The sequence below is a fragment of the Dicentrarchus labrax genome, unplaced genomic scaffold, assembly GCF_905237075.1.
Source record: "Dicentrarchus labrax unplaced genomic scaffold, dlabrax2021, whole genome shotgun sequence".
Taxonomy (NCBI): domain Eukaryota; kingdom Metazoa; phylum Chordata; class Actinopteri; family Moronidae; genus Dicentrarchus; species Dicentrarchus labrax.
Window position 1 is genome coordinate 19,210,661 of NW_026136710.1, and position 18,696 is coordinate 19,229,356.

At 40.7% G+C, this 18,696-nt stretch overlaps 2 protein-coding genes across 2 annotated transcripts in view; one reads left to right on the forward strand and one right to left on the reverse strand.

The window, feature by feature from the left end:
* Positions 1-7,510, forward strand: slc31a2 (solute carrier family 31 member 2). The gene is made up of 4 exons (XM_051411669.1): positions 1-424; positions 4,337-4,403; positions 4,816-5,044; positions 5,711-7,510. The coding sequence occupies exons 1-4, from the start codon at positions 416-418 to the stop codon at positions 5,874-5,876; spliced, it is 471 nt and encodes a 156-aa protein (XP_051267629.1). The 5' UTR covers positions 1-415; the 3' UTR covers positions 5,877-7,510.
* Positions 7,049-18,696, reverse strand: part of niban2a (niban apoptosis regulator 2a) — a 26,754-nt gene continuing 15,106 nt past the window's right edge. The window contains exons 6-14 of the mRNA XM_051411666.1: positions 17,267-17,382; positions 14,694-14,798; positions 14,449-14,611; positions 12,593-12,780; positions 11,558-11,713; positions 11,185-11,298; positions 10,715-10,822; positions 9,875-9,986; positions 7,049-9,771 (exon numbers count right to left, since the gene is read on the reverse strand). Coding sequence (XP_051267626.1) covers positions 8,882-9,771; positions 9,875-9,986; positions 10,715-10,822; positions 11,185-11,298; positions 11,558-11,713; positions 12,593-12,780; positions 14,449-14,611; positions 14,694-14,798; positions 17,267-17,382 — 1,952 coding nt within the window. The 3' untranslated portion in view covers positions 7,049-8,881. The remainder of the gene's footprint in view (positions 9,772-9,874; positions 9,987-10,714; positions 10,823-11,184; positions 11,299-11,557; positions 11,714-12,592; positions 12,781-14,448; positions 14,612-14,693; positions 14,799-17,266; positions 17,383-18,696) is intronic.

Consider the following 18,696-nt stretch of genomic DNA (forward strand, 5'->3'; position numbering starts at 1 on the left):
GTGGTCCTGCGCATGCGTCGCATCCCTCGGCAAACGTTAAGCTAGCTAACTATTTGTATTTGGTGATAATGCAAGTATTTGTCATTTGTACCCAAACCTGCTCGATGCTGGCAATACTATTCCGGACGACTTGAATTGGAGTCACTGTTTCATTATTTGAGTCGCAGTGGTTCTTTGTTTCCAGTTGCTGAGAAACTCCACTAACCGTCAGCCCCTCTGTTTATGTTGTGAAGTCACGCGGTAGTCCCAGCGGCTGCAGCCGGGTCGGTGGACGGTGGTCGGTGGCTGCTCCTGTGGTGTGTTTGAGAACTGGGCTCGTACTTCACTGCTCTCGAACAACGACTGTAGCCTGCGGGAGAGGGAATGGAGAGCTGGACTCAATAACTCCTGAAACTGTGGCGGCACCAAGTTCACCATGATGTCTGTAAGTTGTGTGTTTGGAGTTTGTCATGAGTTTGCATTTGAAATATTATCTGTGTGTGTGTGTGTGTGTGTGTGTGTGTGTGTGTGTGTGTGTGTGTGTGTGTGTGTGTGTGTGTGTGTGTGTGTGTGTGTGTGTGGGTTGGGGGGACATGTGGTATGGACTTTAGGGGAGCAGACCACAATAAACCCAGAGGAACATAATACTATAGCTCGAAAAAGAGCTGTGAAACCTGTCGGCTGCTGTTAAAGGGTCCATGTAACTAGAGATGGGCAATATGGCTGAAATCACTTAACACATAAAACATAAAGTTAATAATTGAGTTAGTTTTTAGCTGCAGTTTGCTGCTTGGATTCAGGTGCCACTGGTTCATTTGGACAACAGCATTTTGTAAAACGATAACATGGTATAATCATATGATCAAGATACAATTACACTGACAGTCAATGTTTGATGATCTCACATTTTACCCATTCAGATCACATGTGCTTTACAGTGTTACCTAGCATTTTCCAAAGTGGACCTTTTTTTTTCTAATTGTATTATGTGTTTTCGTACAAGAGTCATTTTCACTGTGATTGCATGATGTGTATAATCAGATTGTGCCATCTATGTAATGTTAATGCACATGAGAGGTTCAAACTGGGGCTAATATTTTACACAGAAAACAGTTATAGCTAGAATATTGTATGGTTGAAATGATTAAATGATTAAAATGAAAAAGAAAAAAGACCGCTGAATGTTTGCAAGTTGTTTCACATATTGTGCTACTGACACGAATGGCAGCCAACAATTTGGGAAAAAATCTCAAGAGTCATGGTATTCGTTTGGAAAACGCTCTGCATGAATATACCAGAAAGTATAATGTGCACTATAGCATGTTTGTAGTAGAAACACCGCTCTAGTGGTTTATAGTCTCAACATTCACCTGACAAACACGGTTTGAAAGATAAGCTTACAATGATCACCCTGCCGGGCCTCGCGTTAGATTGTTGACTCAACAATCTATATTTGACTTTCTCTGTGATGGTTTCAAGCTACCTCAAATCCTTGTGCCCTTCGTGTCACTATTACAGCATGTTTGCACTATTTGTAGAGTCTGTTTCTGTAAGGGAGGTTTCCACAAGTTTGACATAAAAAGAACTGGAGTTTAGACAACCAATAAACTGAAAATCACAATGAGCTAATAACTCTCACTCTTCTGCAGAACCGGCTTCTCCTGTTCTCCTGCTGTCCCATTTTTGTCCTATAAAAGATAACATCGGATCTTATTTTTGTGGGTTGATCATTAGGGATGCTCGATATTGGCTTTTCTGCCGATATCCGATATTCCGATATTGTCCAACTCTCAATTTCCGATACTGATATCACTTGATACCGATATATGCAGGCTTTTTACTCCAAAACTGTTGTTGTTGTTGTTGTTGTTGTTGTTAGGTAACAACATAACATATCTCCTATTGTGGAATTAAAATAAGAGAACAACTTCAACTTTCATTGTATTAATACTGAAAAGAGCGTGAACGCTAACCGCTAGATAAGCGCTAGCTTATATTATATATCGATAATATTAATATTATATTATCGACCAATATTCACTAAAAAAAATGTAATATCGGGAATTATCGGTATCGGGTTTTTATAACCGATGTTTGTGAAGTTGTTCTCTTATTGTGCACAGACAGTGTTTACATTTGGAAAGCCAAGGTGCATTTATATAATGCATCCAGTGGGGCATCACAATAAAATTAGGCATAATGTGTTAATTCCACAATAGGAGATATGTTATGTTGTTACCTAACAACAGTTTTGGTGTAAAAAGCCTGGATATATCGGTATCAGGTGATATCGGTATCAGAAATTGAGAGTTGGACAATATCGGAATATCGGATATCGGCAGAAAAGCCAATATCGAGCATCCCTACTTGTTAGCCACGGTTAGCAACCAACCAGCTTGTAGTTGTTGTTGTTATACGTCATCTAGCGCGCACCGGTAAACGTCCCATGCTGCGTTCATGCAGGCTCAGAAATGCTGAAGCCTGCAGAAGTTATTATCGGTATCGGTTATAAAAACCTGATACCGATAATTCCCGATATTACATTTTTTTGTGAATATCGACCGATAATATCGAAGGGCCGATATTATCGGACATCCCTATTGATCATCATTTCTAAGAATATCCTTTCACTCACAAAGATAATTGCTGTGATTTGGGAACAGAGTGACATCACTGAAAAGAAGTCTGACAGGGCAAAAAACATGAGCAGTCAGACAGTCACAGGTAGCCAGGTGTGTCTGGAGGAGAAAACAAAGGACGATAACAAACGATAAAATTATAACCCAAACTGATTATTGTAAACATACATCGCAGTTTACAGACCAACTTCCTGGTTCAGTTAGGGAAGTGTGCATACACCTTTTGGTTTTACCTCCACTTAAATAATCTTAGATGATCTGGCTGAACTGGCTTGTTGACAATCTTTCTGATCATCTCACTGCTCCTCAACCTGATTGAAAAGCTAAACGTGAGGCGGTATACGGAACAATGTTCCTTGACTAGATTGAAAAAGTTATATCCTAGTTACATGATATGAACAACTAGGATGCCTCTCTAGGCTCAGGTTTGTGTTTGTGCTTCACATGACTGGAATGGCCAACATAGACATCATGGACTACAACTTAAAAATGTTTTATTAGTCTAAAAATGCACAATTAATTGAAATATCAATAATTGTTTTATTGTTGGTTTTTTTTTTAAATGTGACAAAAAAGCATTACAGTGAATTAGTGTAGTGCTGCAGAGATTCCCACAAAGCTTGTTCTCCAGATTTAAGAGAACATTTGGTACAGACACCAAAAATGTCACATCATCATGATTTTAATACTTTTTGCATTGAAAATAAAATTTGTTATGCAAAACTAATCATTTTTATCTGTCAAAATAATCGCAATATGCTGTGTTTCTATCATATTGTGCAGCCCTATTATAAAATGTAAGAACATTTAGAGAAGTGCATACTTACATGTTCAGTCGACTAATAGACCTTTTTCACAGCAGCCATTTTGACGCGAAATCATCGGTGTCACGGGTGTTAGCGATGACACTAATCAAGCCTTTCCAGTGAGCCAATAGCAGCACTCTGACCCTGTTTGCCCTAACACCTGTGTTCACCCTGCTGTTTCATGTCAAAATGGCTGCTGTGAAAAAGGTCTATTGATCAAACCACCTGGAGCATGTAGACCTTGAGCATTGTGCAGCTGGTGAGAGACGCTCATGCCAGGACAGGTGGTGCATTAGCAGGGAAGAGAGGGGGGGGAGAGCCTGGCAGGGAGTTACATACACACGCAAACAGTACATTCCTCTGTCAGTCACACATCTACAGCAGCAGGGCAGAACAGAGAGTGCTTTTGTGGGACAATAGGTCCTGTAATTGTGAGGCAAAGTCAGCTGAGTAGGTATTTGTTTGGAATGGCATAAATTGAATCCAAAAATTAGATGTAGAACAGAGGAGGTATTGAGGATGGTACCATTATAATTCTGCATGCACATAGTGTGAATTTACTACAAGAAACAGAAGGAGTACTTCCCAGGACAAGCAGTTCCAAATGGAAAAGTAGATTTACTGTTTTATGAGCACTTTTAAAGAAAAAGTAGTAAAAAGAGGACCGCTTGCTTATATCATTAAGTAAAAACATTGAGTCATTGCAGCAGAAAATGAGGGAGAAGACTCATCTAAGAGCAGTGCAGTATCTCTCACTGATCTTGGTGTGAAGCAGGTCAGCATTGTTGTAACACCTGATCCCGCATTAACCATGTTTCTGACAGTTGAGACGACACTTTTAAACTTAAGATCAGCAGTTAACCAGCACACAGCCGCTTAGAGGTTTTAATATCCTTTTTTTCTTAATTTTAGATGACTTTTGGAATATCAAGCAGCGTGACACTGCTGTTTGACTTCTGGGACGTGCACGGTCCTGCAGGTAAGTTGCACAGTGTCAAATGACATCTCCACTTAAAACACACTGTAGTTTTGTGTCAACAGACATTCCTGTTTCCTGATTGCTCAGCAGACGGTTAAAGAACATCTCATCAAACTCCAAAAAGTACAAATTTGTAGTGTATCTTAATAAAAATATGTGTTTGGAGCATACCCAGCATGCAAATGGTCAGCCATGATGATTACACAGCAGGGAGACTTCTAAGAATGATTAGATATAAAAAGAATTTGGCTATGGCATTGTATCTGATGTGATTCCAAGCAGACTACACCTGTGTGTGTGTGTGTGTGTGTGTGTGTGTGTGTGTGTGTGTGTGTGTGTGTGTGTGTGTGTGTGTGTGTGTGTGTGTGTGTGTGTGTGTGTGTGTGTGTGTGTGTTGCCTTTGTGTCTGCAGGGATGGTGCTGTCAGTGTTTGTGGTCTTGCTGCTGACGGTCTTCTACGAGTTGCTGAAAGTGTGGAGAGTGTGGCTGGGGAGGAGCTGTAACCTGGCCCAGCCTCAGTCTCCGTATTCTGCCCCACTGCCCTACCGCACAGACAGCAGCTCTGTACTGGAGAGCAGCCCCTCCGAGTCCTCGCTGACCCCCATGGCGTCACACCCACCTGATCTAAACACCAGAAACAGGTCAGGGTCATACAAATATGGAAATGCAACTATGTGTAATATGTAATCAACAATGCATTTCTCTATACTCATAGATTGTACTGCAAAATGTAAATAATGCAATATAAGATACAATAAATCAAGATAAAAAAGGCTTTTTGAAAGCAGATCTTCATCAAATGATTAGTGCAGTCCTAGAGGTCAGAAAATGATGGAATCCCGTTTTCACCAGTAAAAGGGAAAAACAGTCGTAGAAGGTCCTAATTTTATCTCCTAATTTTGACAAACCGTGAGCATTTTAAAGTCATGATTCACTTCTTTTTAATTTCTTCTTACTGGTGGAAATGGGTAAACAGTAAAAGCAGTTACATTCTACTGCTTTCTTGACCCTGCTTAACCAGTTTGGGGTGTAAGTGTTGATCATTTAGGTTAAGCTTCACCACTGTAGTCATTTTCTGAGCTTTTTATCATTCCACGGCTTCCTCTTGTTGCAGTGTGTGTAGTTTTCTTGGTGATTTTATGTGCATCTGAGCACCCCCATTCACACTGATCATTAACCTCCCTTTCTGTTAAAGGGGTTAAAAGTTTTACCTATTCTGTCATAATGAGTGAACCCAAGCTAATGATTCTCTCAGGTGGATGTATTGTACTCAGAGTAACTTGTGAATTCCTCTCTTTCCTCTTCAGCTTGTTGCTGCATGGTATCCAGACACTCCTCCACATGCTGCAGGTGTCTCTGGGATACATGCTGATGCTGTGCGTCATGTCCTACAACACCTGGATCTTCCTCGGGGTCATCGTGGGCTCGGTCCTTGGTTATTTCATTTCTTTCCCTCTCCTGGGTCAGATCTGATGGTTCTTGAGTTAAAAGGGTGTGCGTGCTCTCTGGACACTAAATGGGGAAACTACTCGATTGACTAATTTACGCACATTGTTCCGTTTCTCTGGGTACAGTTAGTATTTGAAGATTTTAACACTGAGCAGGGACACAAGGGGAATTCTTTGTATGCTAAAGAATGAGCTGCACAACACTAACTGTCTCCTAAATCTCATCTGGATGTGGAAAACTTCATGCACAAAATCATCTGTCACCAGTTTCTGTCTCCTCCATTTCTGTCCTCGGGAATCAATTGGTGACTTGTAAACCGCTCAAGTGGACATATAAAGTGATAACACTTGTCTTTAACCTTAGGGACGATGTGTGTAACTTGATCATTAAGGAGGTAGTTCTTTTGTGTTAAAGGGACGTTATGTTATTGTGTCAAACAGCAACTATCTAAGTGAGTAATGCATGTGGATTTCAGTTTCCAGGGGAGAGAGTACTGAGAGATGTACAACAATACTCAGATGGGAAGTAATCCATAACTTGTGGCATATTATTGTTGCTTCTGTAAAACAAAATTCTGGTCAACCTTTACGGATGGAAAGCCACTACACAATTTACTGTTCATTACTAAACAATGCACGTGTTAATGACACTACAGTTGATTAAAATGAAACTCATCCTAAAGATTTTTGTTTTTGAGTGCTTAAAAGCACCATTTTGTGATAGGAACCAACAACATAAAGTATTAAGTACACATTCAGTTTTTCTTTTTCGCTGTGTTGAAGTGAAACCTAAAACCTGACTCACACTTGGAACTGTGATTTACAGTGATCATAAGACGTTACTCAGATTCAGGAACTGAATCATGTGATTTTAGCTTGTAAACTTCTCTCATGGGTAGTTTTGGTTCACTGACTGGTCAGAGTCATTGTCACACAGAAGTCAGGGGACAGTGAAATGTCATTGTTTGTCAATGATTGACACAGAGCCAAACTTACAGGCGAAAACCCCAGTTTGAGTGCCTTGCAACTGATATTTGTGATGTGTTTTCTATTTAAATATTCTATTATATTTCTCAAATGGATTCTGATAATCAAAACATTCAAATGTCTGATCACATTAGGGTTGTTTATTGATTTTCTTAGTGGTGGGTTGTGTCATAATAAAAAAATCTCCAAGGAAGAATAAAATATAAAGAATAAGTTGATGAAATGGTTTTATTCATCTGTATTTTTATATATGTCAAGAAGACAAAAGCACTGAAAGGACAAGAGGAGCTGCTCACAGCAAACAGGTTGTGTAATAAATAAACAGATGAATACAGTCAATGGTCCTCCATTGGCAGTAAAAGGTATGAATCTAAATAAAGAAAGCTCAAAATGTGCTTGATACAATGACAATGGATGACTTCACAACAGTATGCTGACTTGTGAGATTGCAACAACTTCTCAGTGTTTAACATTAGATTGCAGCTTGGTCTGTTGACTACAGGTGGTACAAAAGTGAAAGTAATTCACCCATAGAGTGTGTGTGTGATGCTAACGACGAAAAATGTACTAATGTTGATTTTACAGGTTCCAAAGTTTCTGCACATTCATAAGAAGGTTCTTGGAGAGTATGTGTAATTTGATACTTATTCTAATAAAAATGCAGATGTAAAATTATGTGTGTAGTTAATTTACAAATATTCTCTTTAATTCCACTTCTGCTTCCTCTTTGTACTCTGTACCCCCAGAACCCCACAGTCTGTCCTGGAAGAGGGAGTTTTTCCTTATTTCAGGTAATCATACAATTCAACGTGTATGTAAAACCGTACTGTAATTTCCCTTTACTTGGTACCAAATTAAATAGTTTTTCCAGGTATTTTTCTAGGAAAAACTATAAACACCCCAATATTATTATAAAATATAATATTTACAGTTTATCAAACCTGCATTTACAAAACACACACAGATAAGGGGATATAACACTTGTAAAAGCTACTTCCTCCAAATTATATAAATTTAACAAAAAATTTAAACTAGATTGTAAATTCTGCATTAAATAAAAAAAAAAGATTGGTTTTAAATAGAAAAAATGTCACTACAAAAAATCTCCCTCATAATCACGAAGAGAGCTTCTTCTGATTACAAGTTCATCAAAATCCTACACCCACAGTGACAAAGATGAATGAACCCAAATTAATTTAGGTTGTTTTGTTGCACAGTTGCCAAAAAGAGCAAAACATCGTACTTATCAAATTACATGTAAATGTAAATAATTCATAAAATCATGAAATATCTAGTGTTGAAACATAAAGGCCTTTTGTGAATACAGGAAACACTTTTTAAAGTAAACAAACTTCATAGTTTAAAAAAAAAAAGACGTACAAAAATAGATAGCAGTATTTCAAAAGAATAGTTAAAGTACTCATACAGCATCTAAAGGTTGATTGTAGCACCCCCTGCTGCCCAGGTGGAGGTTGTCATCATTGCAGTACAGTTAAAGGCACAATGTGTATATATAATCTGACTGTATATATGTGAGATATATAGAGAAAATAAAGGCCTTATTTCCTACATTACTGATGTAAATAAAAGTTTAGCCTCATTTGAAAACATGAATAACTTAGGTGTAGTTGTTTTGTGTTCCTCCCTTATTCTGTATGTTTAAAAAAAGTGGCTTATCACTTTAAAAACCCTGATCCTTGTGATGGACCCTCAGTCTGTTGGCATAGCATTCAGTAAAGGAGCCTTATATAAATCAGATATACTGAACTCAGTGTCATACACAAAATATGAAGAAAACTTGCATCGAGATTCACTAAGATGCATAGAGAGAAACCAATAACCAAAGACATGTCTAACAAAAAGTCTAGGGGAGGATGAGAGTGTTGGTTTTGGTGTGCAATGTCAGTAACAATAAAAAGCAAATGCTTTGAATTAAAACTTTAAATACAATCCTTATTCAACTTCTCTCCAATAACATGTGATACACATGTAAACTCTGCTGTTTTCTCCAGTTTCAGAGTACTGTTCAGATGATTGTCTTTCCTACGCTAAAAGCACTTCCACTTCTACTGGGTCGATGATTTTATCCTCTCCGTTTAGACTGTTTGTGATTGGCTGAGGCTCACCTTCATCCAGCCCCTCATTGGTCGGGGACTGGAAGCCACTGTAGCTGGAGTCTGTAGCCAGTGGCGGCTTTGGTGAAGACTCGTAATCTGAATTGGTTGCAGAGACCTCAGCAATCCGTTCACTGTCATCTTCCTGCACCGCTATCTCTATTTCCTCTATGGCGTTCTTGATGGCTGCTTCCTGCTGGTGCTCCACCTTCTCAGCTTCCTGCTTCTTGCTTCCTATCAGCTGCTGGAGAATTGTCTGCGGGGACGACTTCTCTCGTGGAGATTTACTGGGGACATCGTCCACCACGGTGGTGACATGTGTCACAACCTCATGCACCCCGTCCTCCATAGTGACGATTCCTGTGGTCGGCTCCGTCCCGTTGGTCGCGTCGCTCTGACTCTCCTCTGACACGGGCAGCACCATCTCCACCACGGGATTGATCAGGTCTCGGATTTCATTCACGCTGTCAGGAGACTTGGGATCCTCAGGCAGGCCCATGTCCTCCTCTAAGCCCTCAGACATCTCGGCATCTTCCTCTGGGATAAGCTCCACACCTGGGACCTCCAGGCAGGACTCGTACGGCAGAGGCACCCCGTCCAGCTGGATCATGGACACCACCTGCCTCCGTCTTTTCCCAGAACCCCCTCCTTCAATACCGCCAACATTGACAGAGCCCTCCAGCTCATCGCCCCCAAATTTAGTAGCCCAGTCCACTGAAGGGTTTTCTCCGAGCAGGTGCAGGTTGGGGTCGCTGTTGGTCAGAATGATGCTGTCCCTGTACAGATTGTGTCTCCTCTGGACAGCTGCTTCCTTCACAGCTGGATGAAGGAAGAAAACAAGAAAATCAAATGTTAGATAATGAACCACTAGTATTGCCATGGCAACTTTAACATCTTGAGCTTGTGTTTTTTTGGCCCTCACCCATCATTATGTCCTTGGAGACAGACTGAAGCACCACCTCCTCGAACAAGTTTTCCACCAGCAGGAAACGGGAGAAGTCCTCAAAGATTAGCTCTTTGAAGCGAGGCAGCTCCTGGGGATGAGGGGACAGAGATGAACTTCACAAAGCTTCCAGCGTGCAATGCTATCTCTCGATAACTTATTGATATATAATGTTTCTGATCTCTTCAGTAAGCATGCATCCTTGCTGATGCTTGCATGTGTTTTCAGGGAGGGTTGAATAAAAGTCACACTCATCAGCTGGCCGGGGTTGCATGCTAGCAGGAGCCACTGATTTAGATACAGCAGTAGAGCTGCAACGATTAATTGATCAGTTGTCTATTATTAAATTAATTGCTTTTGATAATCAATTCATCAGTTTGAGCCATTTGTTTAGAAAAAAAGAATATCTTTGGGTTGTGGACAAAACAAAACATTTGAGTCACCTTAGGCTTTGGAAAACACTGATCACCATTTTTCACAATTTTCTAGACCCATCAACTAATAGATAAATTGAGGAACTAATCTACAGACTGACAATGAAAAAAGCCGCCCGATGCAGTAGATAACAACACTAATGGTAACTATTACTTCTATATGTATGTGCATAGGTTGCATTCTCAGTGCTTCTGGTGTGAGATGAGCTCAGTGGGTCCTGTAAGCTATATAGCAAGCTGCTTTTTGCTATTGGAATTTTTACCTAAGCCTTTAGATTTTTGACCTTAAAGGCATAGTAAGGTATACTGTAATGCATGCAATTTAAAGAGGGTATAAAATGAGTATTGGGAAATGTAATGTGAGGCTATGTTAGGTGCTACTCACAGGTGAGCATGTTGGCGAGAGCTGCTGCAGCATGTATGGAATGATGATCTGCAGCAGAGCCTCTCTGAAGAACTTCTTGCGCACTGTGCTGCTGTCATAATCATATTTCTGACAGGGAAAGAAACACATATAGAGCTCAGTGACTTGTAATAGCTTCTCTACTCAATGGAAAAATCATCTTCACTTTAGCAAGTCACAACATCATTCTGATCTCCTGAAACCTCCGCTTCCCTTTAGGAGTAAAATATACTGTATATCCAGACACTGTCTGAACTTGGGTTTCTTAATTGTATTAACCTTCACTGTGTTAGGCTGGAGGCAATATCTCAAAATAAAATCATCTGCATGTCTAGATTCCACTGAAGGTCACTGAAATATATATATATATATATTATATATGATACTCAAAGTCAGTTTTCTAGTATCATTCTTTATTCTGTAGCTAGAACACTGAAAAAACTTTTTTTTACCTTGAGAACCCTGTCCTGGCATCGCTGGATGTTCTTGCACATGTCCTCCTCTCCCTGGGCCTCTAAAGACTGCTGCAGCAGCTGCTCAAATGTGTACACTGCATTGTCCATTTGCTGTCAGAATAGTAATATTATATTATTAGTTCATGTTCATTGTTAATAATAAGTTAGTCAGCTCACATTGTTCATCTTTACAAAGTGTCATACTCTTTTTGTCCAGCAGGTGTAGGTAGAGACTTCACCACAGGCAGAACAGGTTGCTGGTGTGTGCTGTCTTACTAGGAACTGGGGCGTGTTTCCAGGCTTCCTGGTACTGCTTTGGTGCATACTGATTCTTTGTATTATATCATAGAGAACTGCTGTAGCACCTTACCTCCCTCATCAGGATCTGAGCCCTGCTGACGAACACCGAGGGGCTGGAAACGTCGAACCTCTGCTGCAGCCCCTCCAGATTGAGCTGCTCCACCTTCTCATAGGAGCTCTGCATCTTCACTGGGTGGAAGGCGAGCATGGACAGCCTCTCCATGTGCTGACCGTAAGACAGATAGAGGAGGGTTACGGTGAGCAATGGGGTACAGTGGGGTACAAATGCATCATATGCATATCCAAAACAGAGAAAAAGGTTGACTTGATCTTTCAGGATCAGTCACCGAGGGCAGCTGAGGACACGCCCTGACTTCTAATGAAAGACTAGCACTAACATGGCCATGGCTTCCACAAACAAACACAGTGTCTTTTCATGCATTGTAATAATTGTATTATAACCAAAGGTCAGGCAATACCCATTGCATTCATAAGTTAACACCATAACTATATTTTCTAAAAAAAATCTGTCAGGTATAAAGCTTAGTTAGGTTTCTGTCTGTTCTTTGATTCTGTGATCATGTAAAGTGGTTTTGTGTGAAAAAAGCAGTGGAAGAAAAATTTCCTGTTACAGTTGATGACGGAAGTTACAGTGTGGCTGCTAAAGCTGTCTTAGTCACATTTTATACAAAGGTATAGTGTGTAACATTTAGGAGGATCTATTGGTGTGTTTTCATAACATTAGAATAAGCTATTTTTATCTAACAGTGGCGCGGGTCCTCTCCTTCACAGTCAGACATGTTGAACTGCCATGTTTCTACAGTGGCTCAGGACAGACAATCCAAACACTGGCTCTAGATAGGCCCTTTATAGTGAGTTGTGTGGCCACTGTACTTTCTCCTACACACTTAGAAGGCTGAGCAGTTAGTTGGTTGCAATCTGCAACTTCACCAATAGATGCCACTAAATCCCACATACTGGTCCTTTAACACTGAATCAAATGGCTATGTTTAGAAATCTAAAAGAAATAACTAACTCTTTACATTTACAGCATTTTCAGCTTCAACTAACACATAACTGGCCATAACTTTATCAGATGACTCACCTCTCCCAGTTTTTCTTTGCCCCCTCCATTGAGTGAGTTCTTGCTGATCTCCACCAGCTCCCTGAAGAAAACTTCCCTGACCTCGGAGAAACCTCGGCTGGTGGGCTCCATCAGGGCCTCCAGGATGGAGCTGATGTAGGGCTGGACACTGTTCCGTAGGAGCTGCTCCGCTTTGGGCAACACCAGAGCTGCACACCAGCAGCGACACACGTAGGAAGGAAGAAAAAAACATATTCATGGTTAGTTGCTGCAGCTTGTAAACAAGGAACACTGCAGATGATGATGAAGAGTCCGTTCAGGCATGAAGACAAATATAAAGCGGACTTCATAGGAACTCTGCAAATATGTAAAGTCAATGCACAGTGCATTGTTTGATCACAGGTGGAAATGGTTGGTATGTGTGTGATGACACTGAAGTAAACACACTTGAGCAGTTTCAGTGGAAGCCCTGCAGCTTTCGTTCACTAAGATACACCCAATTGCTAGTAATGTAACCTGTGCTAAGAGAAGCCGACAAAATAAAAGTCACGGCTAGGTTTACGGCTCTCAAACGTCTGCACTACCCTCATGTAACTTGAACCTGCATCGGTTTGTGCAGCTGACTTGAAGTTTCGGGCCATATATGTGAGATAGAAAGTCAGAAACAGCCCATACAGTGCAAGTGATGGAATGCAGTTCAGCCACTTTATCTCAATGGGAAACAGTGTGCATGAAAGAAATGAGCAGCCTGTGCCAAGTTAACTTTTGAATAAAAGGTTGACAGGCTCACCACTCAAAGGGTGGATGCTCTGGTGCTGCGGAGGCCAGCTAATCAAACAACAGACTTAAATGCAAAGTGAAAATTATGAGGAGAAAGTGGAGAGAGTAAAAGAAGAGTTGGAAAATGTCAGATATGGAAAGAGGTTTAGTTACAGAGGAAAGGCCCTGTTAGTGCCAAATGTCCAAACAAACTCATTGGAAACTTGAGCAGTGTGGCGTTATTCAGTGACCAGACTGATCGCTTCACGGTGCCAACAATCCCTGAACCAGAGAAACCACAGCTACATCTCAATGAGGCAAACAATGAGGCATGCACTTGAGGTCAGGATGATCATGTTACACAGCACACAGAGCACCAAGTGAACCAAGTCATTTTACATAACACGTTGGACATGTGTAATTAGGTAAACTGAGGTGGTGTTCAGTCAAAAGTAGATTAATGTATTAATCAAAAGAAAACTGTTACTTATTTAATTCTGTCTGGGAACATTTCTCTCTGTCTTTTTTTATTCATTCCTTCCTAACCATTGATCCAAATGTACTGCCTGTGTTAAACTGGAGTCCCTCTACCTCTCTTACTCGCTGCAGCTATCTACAGCTGTGATACTTTTTGCTTCTTTGTAAAGTAAAAACAGTTTTTAGTTGTTTTAGAACAGGTGAAACCACATCTTGGTGTCTGGGATAAAACTGGGTTAAATTTGGTTGAAAAGTGCATTTCAGTGACTATGTATCAATGTGTAGTTAGGATGTGCTTTACAGTGAGACATAGTCATTTAAATAATTTAAAAACACATTTACCCATAGGCCTCAGTATCAAATATGTCAGATTTTCTGACTACAAACTTCTGGACAATGCAAAAGGTACGTTAACGTCACTGACTATAGTGCAGCCAAAAATATTCAACATATAGAACAAAATGCATCACAGACTGCCCTGCCTTGTGTTTACAACCTAAAAATGGATGGGAGGACAGTGAAACATTCTCTGTTCATTTGTCATGTTGAACTGATTATGACAAATCTTCACTGCCCTCTCAAAATAAGAAGATTCATTTTCCAAAAGTCAAGAAGACTGGTGCATATAGTTATTTGGTTACCTCGTATCTTGTTGTTGACATGTTCTTTAGATGTGATGATCTGGTCCATGTCGGTTCGCAGTCTGGCGTCCAGCGAGACTCTCTGGGCCTCACAGGCTTCGGCCAGTGCGTCATACTGACCGGTGGTCTGAGTTAACACCTGCTTGTACACTGCATCAGAGATCTGGAGGAGAGAGTCTTGTTTGAGTCCCTCTTGTGTTTGTACAGCATGTCCACAGTGCAGGAACAATAAAGTAGAGACTCACCAACATCCAATTCCTCTGCTTCTGCTGCATCTTCCCCTTCAGACGAGGACCAATCACGTTTCTCAGCTCTGGGTGGAGGGTCTCCATCACCAGATTAGCCAGAATCTGTACACACACAATATATAGTATTTATGTGTTTGAAATAAAAATGAAAGACATCCTGTTTTTTCTTGCAAAAGGTACATAATGGTTAGTTCATACTGCGAGCTACAACGTCAGACCGGCCTTTTCACCAGATACAGGATGTTATAGTTACTATGGCAATGTGCCCACTGGGGATTATTACACTATAGGTGCAGTCAAAAAACAACCAATATCTCCACCCAAAGAAAAACAAAAATAAAGCTTAAAGCTTTCCTTTGTGGTTACAGTGGGGCGATTGAGATGATACACAGCTGGACACAGAGAGGCAGGAAAGCTGGTTTTAGTGGCACTGCCCTCACACACACACACACTAAAGCTAAGCACTTCCATGAGGTTTTAACTGAACTAAATATTTGGTGAAACATGTTGCCAGGTAATGAATGGCTGTGACAAAAGCAGAATAGTTTTTCCACACAGAAGAACAGAAAGGTCTGACAAACAACAGGTACACTGCAGCCTGTTTGTCTAAAAGCTTGTTTGTCTGGAAGTAGAGTACATAGCACATTTAAATGGTGTTTTCTCTGCATTATTGTTGCTTTAGAGGCTGTGACTTGTGTTGCCTTGCTCTGACTTTGTCATAGTAGTAAAAGTACAGGTGTTACTTGGCTCAGTAAGCAGTGAGAGTGACAGTGAGCCAGCAGGCACAATACCAGGACCCTGAAACTGAAGCAACTAAATGGTATTCAACCATTCATTTTATTATTTATACTTTTCTTTTAGATTTTCCAACATCATCAATGTCAAAATGAATGAAAAAAAGAATGAAAAGGCCTATTTGCTTGTGTTTCATGTCAGTTGGCTCTTAATTGTATTTCTGACCATCTACGTATGTGCTGCAGCTATTTTTCTTTTGGGTATTGTTTGGTGGGTGCATTATGATGCTTTGTGTTAGTATTGAAATATGAATAATATGACGGTTATGGGCTGATTTGGTCTTGCTGGGTTTTTTTAGGGTGCGTTTCCTTTTGGCTCAATGCAAACTCCTAGAAATGAAAACATTCACAAAATGATTTCCACCTGGCTTTTGTGACATACAGGATAAGGAGTCACATTCACTGCTCATGTGTTTAATGTGACAGCTTGTTTTACTATTACTTGCACTTTAACAGCTGAGCTCTTATTCTCTTATATATTCTTTTCCTTTCTGGACTCATAAAGCTCATATCTACATACAGTGCTGATGGTCATCTTCTGCTTATGTTTACCCTTCTGTATTCACATAATAGATTAAAAATCCACATGAATGTCTGATAGGGAGAAATATCCGTATATTCTCCTAAAATGTCTCATAGCACTGTCTTTTGCTCAGGATTAACCAGACACTATCTCCACACATGATATGATACTGTTGACAATGATTCAATAAATTAATTATATTTAGTTTGTACTGTATTATGCTATCAATATCGCCAATCATTATTGAGCCATGATCTCAAGACAGAGAACTCCTGATGCTTGTGTTCATATATAACCGCTAAGAACATAAGTATGCTGTCAAAGAGACAACATGCCCCTTTTTTAATCTGGGTTTATTTTAAGTTTTGGCTACTTGGGAGACCTTCACAACACACATCCTGTATCAATACCTATATTATCACATTTGATCCACTGTGAATATAAACGTAACAAATGTATTGTTGTAGCTTGATCATGTCCATGTAGCTGAGTGTAATGTTCAAGGAACTAGGGCACACTTCGATACAGACAGGAAGCATGGAGATTAATGAAGAAAAAGTGGCTGCCATAAACACACAGAGCAACTATGAAGCACTAGCAGGGGACTGAAAGGGACTCATTCAGAGGGGGAGACCCCAATTAACAGTGTGTGTGCGTGTGTGTGTGTGTGTGTGTGTGTGTGTGTGTGTGTGTGTGTGTGTGTGTGTCCTTGTGAATGCTGGTATGTTGAGGGGTGGGGTCTTGTTGCTGACAGTCTCTTTGAAGGTCTTGTGTAGGTGCATTCTTGTACTATAGTGTGAGGAAAGGGTGTGTGTTCAGGGTGTAGATGGAGTGTTTTCTTCAGCTATATTCATTCAGAAAAATCTAAAAACAATTTTCTATCAATGCAAGTCATCCATCATTGTTCCCTCTGAATAGTTTGAACTATGGCCTGGACCTGAACTTTGGACAGGTACTCACAGAGACTGTTTGGAAACAGTTCCTCAAAATCTCTTTTAACTGTCACCTACAGCTAACACAATACCCTCAGTGTCAATCCACCTCCCAAGAGGGAAACATAAGTCCTATCAGGGGCTGGATCTTCAGAAGGATGTAGTCCATGAGGGTGGTTCCTTTTGAGAACCTGCAGCCAGAGCTCAACCTCCCAAAATCTAGTCTAAAACTAATGGTCCATTCAGGTGCTCCTCAGACTTTAGAGAATCCAGCCTCTGAACTGGGAAACAACTGTATTGTGATTAACCCTAGATCCTGACCTGTGGGGGCTGTCCACACATCATATCCCAGGTCCCGTAGTGTCCCTTGGCTTGTCTGTGAAGCCTCAAAGCATCAGTGAAGGCTGGTGTCTGAACAGTGCTCTCCTCTGGAAGACCTGTTAGGGACAGGGAAGAGAAGGTGCTCGGTAAAGACGTAAAACAAGATGCAGTTGGCTGAAATGATCTCAGTAGCAAGATGGTGGAATGCTTTTATTTGTGTATTTCTTTGTAGTGACGTAAGGTAACACTTTGCAAATGGATGTTTACTTGGTATGAGATGAACAAACGTGGGGACATTTCACTGGCTTGCAGATTACCAACACTAACAACTGTTTCCATAACATCTGAGTCAATTCTACGAGACGGTCTAAAAGTGTAATTTTGGCCAGCGGTACATTCAGTTGCTGGACAACACACGCGCACACTCAGCCCCTATCACACACAGCTGTGTCATCCCTCAAAACAGGAAGATGTTGGCTTGTTGGAGGACAGATTTCATGTGGTTGCTATGGTTACTGCCCCTCCCAGACAACAGGACAATAGAAGCACTCGGCAACATGCGTGTGTTTTTAGGAAGTTGGTTCTTGTCATGTGGTTGGATGAAAATACATCACTAGCTGAAGAGCTGCCTCTCAAGGCCACAGCAAGGGGGACACAGAGTGCTGAAAGTCATTCATCCTTCACAAAAGAGTATAAACAGGTGTATGGAATAAAACATCCCTATAATTAGCAGTTTGTCCTTCAGAGCAGTCCCTCCTTTAAATAAAAGTGACTAATGCATTTTTTCATGGCAACAAGAGTCAGTCCCTCTGACGCACAAATGTGTAATTAAAGCATGCTGTTTTCAACCCAGACCTTATTGAAATGTTGTTTACCATCATGTGCAATGGTCAATGATATAGGCTACAGTAGCAACTTCAACAATAGCAGCAATACTGTTTTTATAGGCCTAAACACTGTACCTCTTACTCAAGTACAAGTAGATATACTACAATGATACAGATTTTCTAATGAACTGACCATCCCAAAACAACTGATGCAACTGTTTGTTGAGGCTGTTCTGGACATTACAGCGTCCACTCTTGCTGTCTTGTGAGGCTGGTTCCTCTTGAGGTGCCAATAAATGAGAGACAAGAATGCAGAAGTTTCCTGAACTGCATAATGGATAAATTGCTGGTTTACCCAGAATGTCAGAGTGATAATGTGTTTGTTGTATATGTATGTTGTGTTATGCACACGCATCAATGTGCACGTATGTGTCTTAACAAGTCGGTTTGCTGTAAGTCTGGTTGACAAAGACAGGAAGTGACCAAGGAGTGAGGAGGGGGAGAAGGTAGAGCCAGACAGGAAGCCATGTCTGCTCCCGGTTCACTAACTCTTTGCTGACAGGCCGAGGGTCGGTGTGTTAGCTTGCTTTGGCACAAGCTTTC

Excerpts from the sequence above, each read along its gene's own strand:
- slc31a2 (XM_051411669.1), top strand. Across the intron at positions 4,404-4,815 it reads GGACGTGCACGGTCCTGCAG|GGATGGTGCTGTCAGTGTTT; the intron begins GTAAGTTGCACA and ends TTGTGTCTGCAG. Across the intron at positions 5,045-5,710 it reads GATCTAAACACCAGAAACAG|CTTGTTGCTGCATGGTATCC; the intron begins GTCAGGGTCATA and ends TTTCCTCTTCAG.